Source organism: Planococcus citri, chromosome 5 (genome assembly GCF_950023065.1).
Source record: "Planococcus citri chromosome 5, ihPlaCitr1.1, whole genome shotgun sequence".
Lineage (NCBI taxonomy): Eukaryota > Metazoa > Arthropoda > Insecta > Hemiptera > Pseudococcidae > Planococcus > Planococcus citri.
In genome coordinates, this window is record NC_088681.1 from 52,989,562 (window position 1) to 53,004,889 (window position 15,328).

The 15,328-nt window shown below is 32.6% G+C and overlaps 2 protein-coding genes across 6 annotated transcripts in view; one reads left to right on the forward strand and one right to left on the reverse strand.

The window, feature by feature from the left end:
* The window catches only part of Rbcn-3A (Rabconnectin-3A), a 67,338-nt gene that overhangs the window by 23,732 nt on the left and 28,278 nt on the right, over window positions 1-15,328 (reverse strand). For all 4 annotated transcript variants that reach the window (XM_065367449.1, XM_065367450.1, XM_065367446.1 and 1 more), the window contains exons 35-38: window positions 3,377-3,484; window positions 3,114-3,293; window positions 278-517; window positions 29-193 (exon numbers count right to left, since the gene is read on the reverse strand). In XM_065367449.1, the coding sequence (XP_065223521.1) occupies window positions 29-193; window positions 278-517; window positions 3,114-3,293; window positions 3,377-3,484 (693 nt within the window). The remainder of the gene's footprint in view (window positions 1-28; window positions 194-277; window positions 518-3,113; window positions 3,294-3,376; window positions 3,485-15,328) is intronic.
* On the forward strand, window positions 4,260-9,963 carry LOC135847751 (alpha-tocopherol transfer protein-like). Of its 2 annotated transcripts, none has more exons than XM_065367453.1 (7): window positions 4,260-4,654; window positions 7,792-7,953; window positions 8,040-8,199; window positions 8,274-8,526; window positions 9,254-9,364; window positions 9,436-9,538; window positions 9,698-9,963. In XM_065367453.1, the coding sequence occupies exons 2-7, from the start codon at window positions 7,833-7,835 to the stop codon at window positions 9,847-9,849; spliced, it is 900 nt and encodes a 299-aa protein (XP_065223525.1). In that variant the 5' UTR covers window positions 4,260-4,654; window positions 7,792-7,832; the 3' UTR covers window positions 9,850-9,963. The 2 variants fall into 2 exon arrangements, with proteins under 2 accessions (XP_065223525.1, XP_065223524.1); XM_065367452.1 differs by having other exon boundaries at window positions 4,262-4,654; window positions 7,806-7,953.

Consider the following 15,328-nt stretch of genomic DNA (forward strand, 5'->3'; position numbering starts at 1 on the left):
TAAATCTAGGATAAAATTCGAATCATACCTTTGAGCCATTTTTTACGTCTAGTGGCACGTTGAACTTTGGCTTCGAAGTCTAATTTCTCAGCGATTAGAATCTCATGAAGGGTGGGCTTATCGGAGGAGAATTTCGTAGGAGTACTGTTCATATCTCGGCTATCGTAATAAGAACTATCCAATGGAATCTCATCTGGAAATGGAAAAAACAAAAAATTAGCGTGATTCGCAACTTGTCCTCTCCTATTACATTCCACAGCATAAAAGTCCATCTTACCCGAATAATCCATATCTCCGACGCTATAATTACACAAATGCCTCAACGCGTCTACTTCTCGTTCGAGCCATAAGTATAAATGATATCTCAGCTCTCCTCCATCTACTTCGTAGCCTGTGGCTAAGGTGGATAATTCTTCCATGAGGATCTTCAGGCAAGCGACGAATTTCAATTGTTGGGCCATTATATCGAGTCCAATCGTAGGGTCGTCGGATTTCTCGTCCACCACATCTTCGCCACCTAGAATGCGAGAAAAAAGTATTAACTACAGCTTAAGCACTTGTGATGGACATTTTTCTCCTAAATTTGAATTTTTAAAAATCGTAAATCGGTTCATCTCCACCAAACAGGAGATTTTCAAAGTTTCAAAAAAAAATGGTAGCTTGGACTTGAGGGCTGAAACTACCAAATTCTCGTGTGATTTAATATGGGGCATGAAGATTTTCGATATTACTTCTGACGTGTTTGTCATCTTGATTAGCACAAAAAAAAGACTTGGAAATTGGGAATATTGATTTCAGCCCTCTTAAAGAATCGTAATCGAATTCGGCTAAAAAACAAATCAAGAAAACATTTTCTACAAAAGAAAAGTAACCAACAATTTTCAACATTTTTCCAGCAACGATGCACCGAAATCAACCGAAATAAAATTCAAGGATGAGGGGAGGGGGAGAGAGGAAAGATGGGAGGGAGAGAGGGAGGAGAAGGGATGAATATCCAAAATGTCCAATTCTATAATTTTTTCTCAACTAAACTACGTTCAATTTTTATTCAATTCTGCCCATTGAAAATACTAATTTTCTAATTTTACAGCAAATAATGAAAATTTCTCCATAAAAAATGACCAATTCTGGCAATTTTGGACTAGACTCGAATTTTTTTGAATGAAACTGAAGTTTTATGATAATTACGAAATGAAACGACCAAAATATTAACAATCTGCAAAAATGGTGATAGCAAAAATATTTTGAAATATTCAACGATAGTTTTAAATACGAAAAAAAACTCGTTCAAATGGAAAAAATCACCTACTCAAGGACTAAATGTGATTTCATTAAAATTTTTTGAAAAAATTTCCAAAAATTGCTCCAAAATATAAAGCAAAAAATTGTTGAATACTACAGAAGGAAAAGTTGAAAATTCATACGTTCAAGTCGAAGAAATTATTCCAATATTTAATCTCAAAATATTACAAGAAATGTACAAAACACCATTTCACAGTTGTGTCAAGTACGAAAAAAAAATTTTAATTGTCCGAAAACACGAAAATTTACCAAAAACAGGTTGAAAAGCAACGAAAAAATTCATAAAATTTCGTTAATTTTGTGTAAGAATTATTGCAGGTAAATATAAAAAATAATGTTAAAATGGTCAAAAAATGTTGAAAATGGTCACTGAAGTCAAATGAAAAGTCCAAAAAAAATTTCAAAGTATATCGTAAACAATTTTATGAGTGTAAAAAAATATCAAATAGTGCGAAAAAAATTGAAAAATTCATTGATGAGACGTGATGAAATAACACGACGTGGACGAATTATAGTAATTAAAAATGTTTTTTTTTTTGGCTGGTCATCCTTGAATATTCCTGATGGTAAATGGAGATAATACGAAGCCTATGCGTTACATTTTTGCAAAAATTACCTACTCTATAACAACCGTGAAATCAATCGAAAATTCTGAAAATAATAATTTTAGGTAATTTTTGGAGAAAATAGAAACAAAACATAGCAAATGACTAAAAACAGGATCCAGGCATCGTGCGTGTTATTTTGGTTGAATTCTGATGAATTAGGGGCAAAAGCAGTAGAGCTACAATGCATAGACATAGACATACCATACCATTCTCCTCTCCTCCTTACCAACTCTACAAGAATAAAAAAATCAACAGAAACACGTACACAAATGTTGGAGCCAACTTTTTTTTTTGGGGGGGGGAGGCTCAATTTTTGATGTCTTTCTGGGCATTTAACATTTTTTCAATGATTCCATGATATAAAAATGAAGGAGTTTTACTATTTCAGGCAGCACGAAAGACTTTGATCAGTTTAGCAAAAGTTGGGATTTTTTTTAGCAATTTTTTGGCAAAATATGCAGTGATGAGACTTTTTGGCAATTTTGGGTGAAGAAATGAAAAATTTTTGCAACTTCAGATAAATAGTAAGCTTTGTCAATTTTCGCAAAAAGCAGGTTTGCAATATTTGGTCGAAAAGTGAGACTTTTTTTTCAATTCCGGTTGAAAAGTGATATTTTTTTACAATTTTGACCGAAAAAAGAGCCTTTTTTTTTTGCAATTTTGGTTGAGGCGAGATCTTATTGTAATTCTGGTCAAAAAATGAGACCCTCTTCACGGAAATTGGGTCAAAAAGTAGGACTTTCAGTGTGCAGTTTTCAGCAAAATTTTTTTGATACAAAAAAATCAAAAATTTAAAAAGTAGGGTTAACATTTGAAAAAAAACTTTGGGAAGTAAGCAAGCAAATACATAAATATTTCTGGACTTCTTGAAAACAATTTTCATTATCATTCACCAATTCCACAAATTTACTTCATAAATTACCCTCTTCAGCCTCCACCTATTCCTATACCCAAAATTGATCCAAAAGGGCTACATTCATTTTAAACTAAACCTTGACTTTCGTAATTCAAATTCAAATTTTCATCATTAAAATAAAATTTCATCAGAACTTCAAGAGCTTGAGTTCGAGATAGAATTTTATCACGATGACTTTCATTTTACACCAAAAAACTGAATTTTACGTTTTGGTGAAAAAGCACAAGAAACGAACCGATTCAGATGACTGAATAAAAATTCACATTCTGAAAACAATGAGCACCTACTTTTTTCAGACTTGAGAGCCAAATCGGAATTTTTAGGCTTGGCCTCATCCACTTCATCTTCACCAGCTCCATCTTTCTCGTCTTCATCATCGCTCCATTTCAATTCGAGCTTTTCTTCTTTAAACTGCGTTACAGGCGCTGACCAATCGAAATCCAAAGCTGATTCTTTCGGGGCAATTACTGCACAATATTGCCAAAATGATTGAGTACACCAGTTCATGAAAAATACATTTTCCTGCTACGAGAATTGAAATTCATCTTACCTTCCGTATTAATGGCTTCATTCGGTTTATTCTGTTCATCCCATGTTAAAATACCGCTACCAATTTGACTATCTTGGACGGTGATTTTGATCGGGCTATTAATGGTACCTGGAAAAATACAAAAAGGAATTGCCATTGAATACCTCGTACATTTATTACCAAAGCATAATATTATAACATTTCAATAATCTGTCTCCTTCGAGAAGAAAACTTCACGAAACTATTTTTATTGTTTCGGTTTCGTTACAAGTAATCGTTAAAAAAAATTTCAATAATATAAAAAAAAGGGCTATAAAAATACGCGTACCGGCGAACAATTAGTAGGTATTTTTCTTCTTGAAAAATTTAGATCCATGTCCGTACACACTTTTTATTAATTATCGACGAAGGTTACCCAAGGTAGGTATATATTTCGCATGTACCATACACATTGTTGAAAATTTTCGACAAAAAAACTCCATTAGCACATTTTTAAATTCATTTTTGTTCCTTTCACGCGCAGAAAATTCACTCGGGAAGATACCATAGTGCAAAATTCACAACCGGAAGTATCGTGTAGAATGGGTAATTAATTGGGCTAACATACGATAATTTTCGTGCAAAAATTTAACGCTTCGGCTTCGCATTATCACCATGTACCACCAGGAATTCAAGGATGACCACCAAAAAACTTTATTTTAATTACTATAATTCGTCCACGTCTTGTTATTCTATCTCATCTGATCATTCCCTCCCCTCCCCCAATACATGTGCAAAATCAATATCGAGAAAAATTTCGTCGAAAAATTGCTCTAATTTTTTCATCTCCCGTGGGCATCTACATACAATTTGCACGTCATTCGCGTCAATCATAAAATCAATGTATGCATAGGTAAGTGGTATGCTTGGTTTGTATCAAAACGTCCAAGACCTCGAAAAATACTCGGGTATGAATTTTATAACCCGGTGGTAATAGAAAATCTGTAGAATTTTTTTGAAACCGGTATCAATAGCGGAGCAACGCCGTGAAAATATTCAGTAGTTATTTTTATTGCTCGCGAGCCAGTGCTTTTTTTCGAAATAAATAACCAAACGAGGGGGTGTTGTGTTTCATTTTTATTGTTGTATTTTAGCGTTGTTATTTATATTCGTAGTTCATCAGCTCTTCGGCGGTTATCAGTAAAGTGACCGGTGATAGTGTTTAGCAATTTTTTTATTTTTTTTGTGAACTTTTTTTTCGAATATTTTTTACTTAAAGGTGGAAACGAAAGTGATTTGATATTTGTTTTCTGATTTGTGGTGAGTTGAGATTATTACTCTTTTTTAAAAATATTGATTGGATTTTTTTTATGTTTATCTTGCGGTTAGATTATAGATTATTTTTCATTCGACTCTTTTTTATTTATGCATTTTTTTTTTTTTTTTTTGGTGTTGATTACCTTATTTTATTTCAATGCAAAAAATCAATTGTTCTTATTTTACCAAATGAAAAGACGAGTGAAGTGCATATGAAACTTCTGGCCAAAGGGCACACGGACAGATATTTCTTTTAGGGGAGGGAGAAGGGATTTCACCGTTTGTGTTTTCCAGTGATTACAATTTGACAGCAGAGAAAATTTCGAAAAGATTCAGATGAATGAAAGGAACCAAAGCATTTTTTTCAAAGGAAAAGGAAATTAAAATAATCTCAATTTCCACATTAAAATATAATTTTTCCCGCTTTTCCGAATTATCTACAAATTTTTTAAATTTTCTCGATTTTTTGTAGAATTTTCTCCAATTTTTCTTCAGAAAAATCATCGTGTTTGAAAATATATCAACTTGAAATTGGATTCTGTTAATTAGAAGGAGATAATTAACTCATTTTCTCAACATTTACAGCACCCTCACTTCAATATTTTGAACTAAATTTTTCACAAATTTCAACAACGAAAATCCAAAAAAAATGTTTACAATTTTTTCAGTTTTTTTAGCTTTTTTTTTGGAATGTTTTAAATCACATCAGAAATTGAAATGAAAATTTCAACTTATGAGAAAAATTCAACCGATGCTCTGAAAAGCGCTCAACAAAGGTAGTTTCTGATGCCAATGATTTTTTTTTCAAAGAAGATTGCTTTCATTATTCAAAAAAAATTTTCTCAACTTTACAAAATTTCTCGACATTTTTTCAAATGTTTATTCTTTTTTTTCTTCAAATTTTTAAAAGGGAGAGGTGGGGAGGGGATATACGAAGAAATGCACTCGAGATGAGCGTCTGGAAATTGGCTCAACAACGGATAAACCCTTTAAACAGGTCGAGAATATACCACATTTCAATTTTTAGCTGCTGAAATTCACTTACTCGGGAGAAATTTTAAAATTCTGGAGAAATCAGAAATTAAGCTGGGGACTTAGGAATTGCTCGAAATAGTGAAATTCGATTGGAGGAGAGGAGGGAGGGCTCTAAACAAGATACCGTCATTTGCGCAAATTTCAAAATTTTCCCACGAACAGAATTTTTTTGATTTTTTTGAATTGAAAAAAAAATTATAAAAGTACCTATAATGGTTAAAAAAACACATTGAGATGTCCACCTGGAAATCGGCTCAAATGTGTATAAACTTTTTAAAAAACTCGAAAATAAGCCACAACTCAATTTTTAGCTGCCCAAATCAATTTACAGACCTTCTGGAGACATTTGAAAACTTTGGAGAAATCGAAAATTGTGCTGGAGGTTCCAGAATGGCTCAAAATTGTGAAATTCGAATTTAGAGGGGTTGGTTCCACACAAGATACCGTCATCTTCGCAAATTTCAAAAATTTCCCCTCGAACAGAAAATTTTTGATTTTTTGAATTGAAATTTTTTTTAAAAAAAGTATGATAGTCAAAAAAACACACTGAGATGTCCACCTGGAAATCAGCTCAAATTTGTATAAGCTTTTTAAACAAGTCGAAAATAAGCCACAACTCAATTTTTAGCTACCCAAAATGAATTTACAGACCTTTTGGAGAAATTTTAAAGTTTTGGAGAAATCAAAAATTGTGCAGGAGGCTTCAGAATGGCTCTGAATTGTGAAATCCGAATGGGGGGGGGGGGGGGTGGGTTGGTTCCTCACAAGATACCGCCATTTGCAAAATTTTCAAAAACTTCCCTTCGAACAGAAAATTTTTGATTTTTTTGAATTTTTTTCTTACAAATATCTAACCTAACAGCTGGTCAAAGGTCGAGAATTAGCCAAAACTCGATTTTTGTAGATACCCAAACTAATTTCCATGGCTTCTGGAGAAATTTTTCAATTCTAGAGACATCTAAAATCGCGCTGGAGGCTCCAGAATGGCCAGAAATAATGAAATTCGGTTTTGGGGAATGGTTATTACTTATTAGTTTCAGAAGTACGTACAATAATTTCCATCATTTTTACTGGAAACTTAAGTGTACACTTTTTTCAACAAAAATACATTTTTTTCATGGGGGGGGGGGGTGTTTGTTAAATCTCCGAAAATGGTCGATTTTGAATTTTCAAAAATTCTCAAAAAATCAAATTTTGGTAATGGAGGTTACAGATCATGCTCTTTCTAAAAATGGTTGCATCGTTTAAATCGGAAGTGGACACCTCGAGAGGTTTGTTAGATAAAATCAATTATTTCAACAAAACAAATTTCGCAGTAAAAATCATAAAATTCAATCAACTTTCCAGTTTTACCAATTTTCTGAGAAAAATTTTCAGAAAATGGCACAATCCTGTCAATACGTCAATTTTTCCAACATTCCTCAAGGAAATCATACACTTTCAAAGCCAATTCATCACATTTTAAAGAACAATAATCCTACATCTCCCTCAAAAAGATCTCTCTTCAGTAAAAATCCCACCCCAACAACACCTAATCCTCAAACTAACCACAAAATCTAAATCAGCATGACGAAAATCGACACCCCTCATCATCAATGGCATCTGCAATTCATCCAACTCCTTCGCAAAAAAAACACAAACAACCACACTCTCAAAAATCATAAATCGCATATACTCTTACCCACCAAATCATACCAAAAATCGCTCAAATTCACCTCCTTCAGCTACGAGTAAAGCTTACACGAATACCACATGGAGCTTTTCTTTCGAGTGAAAAACCCCACCAGGAGAAATTTTCTTTACAAATCACCACCATTTACTTTTTTTTATACCGGAACTGGGTGATTTTTCTCACAATTAAATTATCGATAAGCTGTTCGACAGTTCACGTCAACACAACCAGTTTAAAATATTGCAACTTGGTAGAAAAAAAGGGGAAAAAAACAGTGAAATTCCGCTAACCTTCGATTCCTATTTAACGCAACATGCTTCGGCAAAAATTACCGGTTAGGTAATGAATAATGATAATTAAAGTTTATACAGAGAGTTAAATTCCAATATAGTATTGTTCTGTTCATTATTGTCAGTACATATATGATTTGAAGTTTGAACTTTGTAGGCGAATCGAGAGTGGACATCTGACACGATGAAATTCGAACATCAGACTTGCGAAGAAGAATATGCTCGAGATCCCAAACTGGACAAAGAAGATATCCAGCAATTGATGCAATGGATCGAGAAACAACCTCATATGCCTCGAGTTTCAGGTAAGTGCGAAGAAATTGGATCATTTACGTTCTCTTCTCAAGTCACATTTCAAATACTCAAAGGCACCTTTATCTTTTTTCTTCAGAGTACCACGTAATGCAATATTACCACTGCTCCGACTACAGTCAGCAAAAAGCCAAAGATCTCCTAGACTTACACTATGCATACCGTAACGAAGCTTTGGAATTATTCCACGGACCCGGCTACGAGGCTCCTAAATACCCTCACAATATTTGGGACATCGTGTAAGTAAACCTGGCCATCTTCGTGCTGATTTTCTCACAACCTCGAGGTTCTTATTCATCTCTGATCATTCCAGATACATAATCGAGCTTCCTAAACCATCCCCCGAAGGATACAGATTGATTTACTGCGGTTTAAAGGATACTACCCCTTCTAAATATAATTTCGACCTGAGTCTGCACACTTTTATCAAAGCTATGATGACCGTCGTAATGGAACAAGGGCATTGCCCCGGTTACGCGTTCATATTCGACATACACGGTATCGTAATCAGTCATTTGGCCACAGTTAGCATTTCTTCGGTACGAAAATTTTTATATTTTGTCCAGGTGAGTATCATTTTTCTCATACACCCCTACCACAGTGACCTTGAATAGACCTAAAGTTGCCATATTGTCGCAGCCATATATCAAATATTCGTTCAAAAAAAAACCTAATCTGATAAAAACGTATTCATTTCACACCTAAAACAAGTCACACTCATAACTAACGAACCGGTTACCACGAAATTGGTCGTTTTCAAAATCCACGAATAAAAAAAAAACACAACAGAACTAAAGAACTTGGAAAGGGCAAAATATTGTCAACAAGTATAACAAAAATATGTATATATGCTACAGTAAAATGATAATCAAACCAGAAATTTCGTGTGACTTGAAAGTTGAAACGATTCGATCACGTTGACTTCTTGATTCCGGGTGAGAAATATACGAAAAATTAGAATTTAAGGAAATAATATCACAGTTGGCTAAATGTCGTATTCGAGTAAACTGTCACACGATCTGGTTCACCATACGGAAGGTTAGCTTGTCTCGATCTCGAGAAGATCAACCATTATAGGCTGTTTAATTGACGATTTATTATCTATTCTACTTCCACCTCGTATATTTGGATCAATTAACATAAGACCCTTAGATGATGGTACCATAATTTTTCTTCTGCAGACCTCTCGTATTACAGGCAGTCATAAAAAATAATTAAGCAAATTTTATTATACCCGGCAAGGTTTCCATTAAATTATATTCTCATTCTTTTCCTTCTTTTCCTCTTTTTCAGGAAGCTGTACCAGTTAAAGTAAAAGCTGTCCATGTAGTGAATATTTCGCCCATAATTGACCGACTCATGATGTTAGCTAAACCTTTCCTCAAGAAAGAACTATACGAAATGGTACTCAATTCTTCATAAGCAAGCAGTGGATACTTTCAACATCATTTTAACCTTTTTTAAAATGCTTTTAGATCCACATACAGTCCGATATGAACGTATTTTACCAAAGTGTGCCCAAAGATCTTGTACCATCCGATATAGGAGGAACTTTACCTTCGAGAATTGAACTTCAAGGTTAGTGTACCTTCACGTTGCATTGTTTTCATTTTACACATACCTAAGTACCTACTGCATCAAAGTATAACTACCTCACCTAACCTAATAACTGTTGTTCCTGGTTTATTCTAATTTTTTAAATACATACGTGATGCTTTTTTAATGCACATTTTATAGCAATATTCAAAGCTAAATTAGATGCTATGGAGAGTTGCGTAGACGAAGAGCTCAGACTTCGTACGGATGAGAAGAAAAGAGCAAATAAACCCAATGCCAAGCTGATGCATAATTCGATGCAAGGATCGTTTAAAAAATTAGCTATCGATTGATCTATATTCGAACGGAGTAAGTCGATAAAAAAAAATTCGTAAGTTTTGTACAGTTAAAGGTAATATTAACGAGGAAGCTTATTTCCAAGTAATAAAATTTTCTGAGTACTAAAATTTTGAATTTATTACCTACTTGTGCAGTGTGCACATAATACCCGAAATAAACTCGTAAATTTTTGTTTGTCGACATTGTAATAAATTTCGTTTTACGACGAGCTTTCAACTAAGAGATAACTCAGGCAAGGAAAAATAAAGTACGAAATTGAAAAGTTCACAAAAATAGGTATCAAAATATGTACATACATACAAAAATTTAATATTTTCGTTACGTGCGAATTTTGGGGAAAATTCATCGAAATGAATGAATTTTTGAATCAATTCGAGTTTTAAAAACTAATGCTTTCCAAAAAAAAAAAAAAATGAAAATTTCAATTTAAAAAAGATTGTAAATTTTGAACAAAATATTTTCAAAAAATTTGAAAAACATCAAGCATAAAATTAATGTCTTAAAAGGCTGAAAAAATAACCAAAATTCGGAGAAAGAGTTGAAAAAATTACACAAAATTTTGAAATCATAGAAAAGGAAGTATCGAAACTTTCTCAAACTTCATTCAGGGCCTAATAAAAATTTTTTTGAACATTTTGCAACTTCGACATGAAAATATCTAAAAAGCGCAACCGTTTATGGATATTAGTTGTATTTTTTTTTGCGAGTTCTTTGCATCTCATTCTTTTAAATTCAAGATGACCTTCAAAATTGCTCATTTGAAAAAAAGAGGTCATTGACCTCACTGATTTTCATTTTTACAAAATATAGGTAAGTTCTGTGCTTTTCTGCCTCTTTAGCTGTTGCTTCAAATAAGAAAATAATTAAATTTCAAACTTCAAGAATCAATTCACGTACCCACTTATTTCAGAAGTTCTTGAATGCTACAAAAAATTTGAAGAGGGCTGGGAGGATACAGACAAAAAAATTCAAGAAATTGCGAGTTGAAATTCCAAAATTTTGCAAAACGTTTCATCAAGATGGAAAATTCTAGTTTGAGCTAAACGAAAACATTTGAATTGGAATCAGTGGATGTCAAATTTTTATTCAGTAATGTTCTTTTCATGAGGAAAGGAAGCATAGAGAAGGGTTGCAGTTGTTCAAAAAATTGCAATTCCAAAATTCAGAAAAAAGTCAAAATAAAAAATTATCTAAAAAAGCCTCAAATTTGCACACCTTTGGAACAAAAGTCGAACAATCGAACCTCAAAAATGGATTCAATTGCGATTTTTCATTTCGTATGATCGATCATATTCGAAAAGAAAATCTATTTTGGCCTCAAAAACATCAAAAATCGATCAAGATCGCAAATCGATTAATCGATCTTCAAAAATCAATTAATTTCGAATATTTGTTTTTTTTTGTTTAGCAATAATTGAACAAACTTGCGTTTTTTTCTCGAAATCGATCTTTTGAAAATCGATATTATCGGTCGATTTTTGATTTTCGGTTTCGATCATCATAGGATCGATATTTTGAAAGGTATTTGGGGAGGGGGGAGGGGCCAAGGTGTAAGATTCGCATTCAGACTCATCTTATAAACTTGAATAGTGAACGGATGAAGTGGAAGGAAGGATGAAGAGAGGAAGGGGAAAGAGGATGCAATGAGAAAAAAATTCAGTGCAAAAATTCAAAAAGGTTGAAAAAAGCTTATTAAAGATTCTGAAAAAATTCAAGAAAAAAATTACATCAAAAACTACATACCTAATTGTTGTTGACTTCCCTAGTCAAAACCCAGGGGTCTGTACAGAATGTGCAAAATCCAGTTTTTCGTCCTTTTTTTGGCTAAAATTTCAACGTCCTCCTCTCCCCCAAAAAAATTGTGTCCAAAATTTTCAATTTTTTTCGAAATTTCCCATTTGTTTTTTTTTTTAAATAAGTAGGTTTGGTCAATTTTTCAAATTTTGCATTTAGACTCACCTTTTTAACATTTTAACCGGACGAATGGGGGGAGGGAAGGAGATGCAATGAGAAAAAATCCAGTGCAAAAATTCAAAAAGGTAGGAAAAAAGCTTATTAAAGATTCCGAAAAAATTCAAGAAAAAAATTACCTCAAAAACTCGTTGTTTTTGACTTCTCTTGTCAAAACCCAGCGTTTGCTACAGAATTTGCAAAATCGAGTTTTTCATCCTTTTTTTTGGCTAAAATTTCAACGTCTCCTCCCTTCACCTCCCCTAAAAAATTGTGTCCAAAATTTTCAATATTTATCGAAATTTCTCATTCATTTATTTATTTTTTTTTAAATAAGTAGGTATGGTCAATTTTTCAAATTTTGAAATAAAAAATCATTTCAATTTTGAAAAAACTATTGAAAATTATGGAAAAAATAAACTTTGAAATACGAGTATTCGAAAAAACCAAAGAAAATTTTCCAGATCACGATGAAAAAATCATTTTTATCAAGACTGATCTGGGTCTGTGGGTCTGTCCCTTTTAATTTTCAATATAATGTACTTTGGTAGGTATTTTTCAAGTATTATTCGAACAATGACTTTTCTACCAAAAATCAACATTCCAATAACTATAAGTTGTAAAAATATCAATTTTTTTTCAATTTAGGGGTTTAGTCTACTGGGAAATCAAAATAGCATATTTTTACACATGTAAATATACCTAACCTCAAGAAAAAAAGGAAACGAATGGACAAATTTTACACACACTGAAAAAAAAACACGTCTATAAACTCATAAAATCCCATCCAACCTTTTCCCATCTTTTCACTGTTCATTCCCAAATTACCTTCACAACACAAATAAACAAGTAATTCGAATAATAAAACCTCATCTCTCGTATTCTCTGTGCAAGTACATGTCTCACTCGAGCAAAAAATATTGAATAAATCACATCTCAACAATCACGACACCTGACGCAGTCCACCTCTAAAACTCGCATCGGATCTGGAGACCTTCTGTGGCTTCTGAATGGAGACGAACAACAGTCTGTGAGATTGCAAGACTCGTGCAATTTGCTCGTCTTAATTACAAACAACTGTGTCTGTGGACCGCTTACTTCGTCTTCTTCCTTTCGTGAAAGAAATAATTCGAGTAAAGAGCCTACAAATATGTACATGATGTAGTCTGTAGACATACCTAAGTACATACATTATAAACGTATTACATAAACGTGTTTTACGAGTAATAGGTACATCGTCGTGGTCGTCGTTGTCGTCGCGACTATAATTTCATTGGTCGACAAAACAGAATTACAACAAGTACAGTTACGTATAGTAAACTTTAATCATTCGGTTAATGAGCCATTTCCTCTACAACAAAACATCATCACGCAATGTACGAGTATTACCATCAATGAGTCGAACAAAACAGTCTGTAGTAATAATTAGCTCAGCATCTTCTTACTTCTGTTCTCATCTTCTGATACAGTTATCGCAGCGAACAAGCGCCTAGCTAAATATACTGTTATATTCGATCGTATCCGAATAATTGCTCGCCATTATGACGAGACTCTCGAGTTCGACTGAAAATTAGTTCCACTTTCTCATCGTCTTGTATAATTCTTAAAAAATTAAAAATCTATCAACAGTACCTATAAGTCCAGTTTACTCGCATATTTCCTAAACCATCTCGAGTATAGAAAAACAGGTTGGTTTAAAGTCGTAAGTGGAATGAAAATTAATATTTTTAGGGATCGATTTCTTCGTTGAAGATTTTCGGGGTGAGAAGTGCACGAGTTTGGAAAATTAATGATCAAAAGACAAAATATAATTATCAATTTTTCAAAAATTTGAACTCTCGATGCCAGGTTTGGCAATAATCCAAATTTTTGAGCTTCTTTCACTAAGAGGTCTAAAAAAATTGCCTCAAAGCTCAACTACATAAATAATTATGTTGTTTCGACTCGACTTTAAATAATGTTCCATGACACAAGGAGGTAGTTTTCTGTGAGGGAGGTGAGGGTCTCACATTTTTTCCCCTCCAGGGTCTAGATTTTCTATTCTTCATTATTGAATGGACTCGGTCGGGGTCTTTGCTAAGTAAAATATGGTAGAAATCAAGTATATGTCACGAAATGAATGAATTTTGAATTCGTATAAAATTATTTCAAGTAAGTGAATAATTTTCAATCCCTTTGTAGGCTGGAAAAAATCTGAAAGTATGATGAGCTGATAAGTATTTATTATGTATCTAGACATACGTCTTATGAGCACTTCGAGGTAGATCATGAAGAAAAAAATGTCGATGGATTTTGACTAAGATTCAGCGAAGTCCTTCAATTTGAGCTGAAGGCTACTCAGTATTCATGTTAGGATGGGAATTTTCCAATTAATAGGTATCTTTGAAAATTTGTTGAACATTTTTAGCTCATATTTTTTTCAATTATGCCAAATTTAATATAAATAAATTCATCAAAAATCACTCGATTTTATTAAAATTTAACATTTCATAAAATGGTCAAAACTTAATTCCCCCCCCCCCCTTCATAAATGATCACATGCTGTTTCGGCGAACAGAGAATTGCGTTTTTTATGATTTTAAGTGATTTTCTTGACATTTTCTGCAAATTTGTCAAAATGGAATAAAATCTTAAAACACTTATATAAAATCTTTAATTTTTTTCTTTTTCAGAGATTTTTATGACAAACACTGGGAATTTTTATTCTTCTATCATTTTATGCAATTTAAACCGTTTCAAAACAATTTTCATGGAATTTTTGCTAATACTTTTATGTCAATTTTGGAGAATTTTTCAATATTGTGTACAAGTTTTGCAGTACACTTATTTTTTGATTTTTGTCAGCGATTTTCAATCACACTAATTTTTTTAATTCACCTCGCTTTTTTTATACTTTATCTATGATTATAATCTTTTCAATTTCGATGAGATTTTACCAATTTCTGCATAATTTTCAACAATTCGTACACCATTTTTGCTCATTTTCTGTTGATTTTGGAAAATCTTCAAGTATTTTGGGAAAATGTCATTCTTCGCAAACTTTGATAAAATTTTACGTCTCTTATTTTGTTTTTGTTTTTTTTTTTTTTTTTTTTTTTTGTAATCAGCGATTCTTTAATGGTCAATTTAATCAAATTATCACGATTTTTTTGGTACTTTTTTCACAATTTTACTTAATTTTAATGACGTTTTACAATATTTATTTTTTACATAATTTTGCATTGGTTTTCAAACCATTTTCGTTATTTTTCTGTTAATTTCATCAATTCTTTTTTCTCACAATTTTGTGTTGTTTTTGAAAACTTTGATCGGAGTTGAGTCAAAATCATTCCATTTTCAAAAAAACTTAGAAAAAATGAAAACAAAAAAATTGATGAAAAATAACAGAAGTTTTTGATTCAGGAGACAAAAAAAAGCAAAATTGGCAATTTTAGCAAAAAAGGGGCTTTTTAAGGTAGTTTGGGCAGAAAAAAAGACTTTCTGGCAATTTTAGCAAAAAACAAAAGTTTTTGACAATTTTGA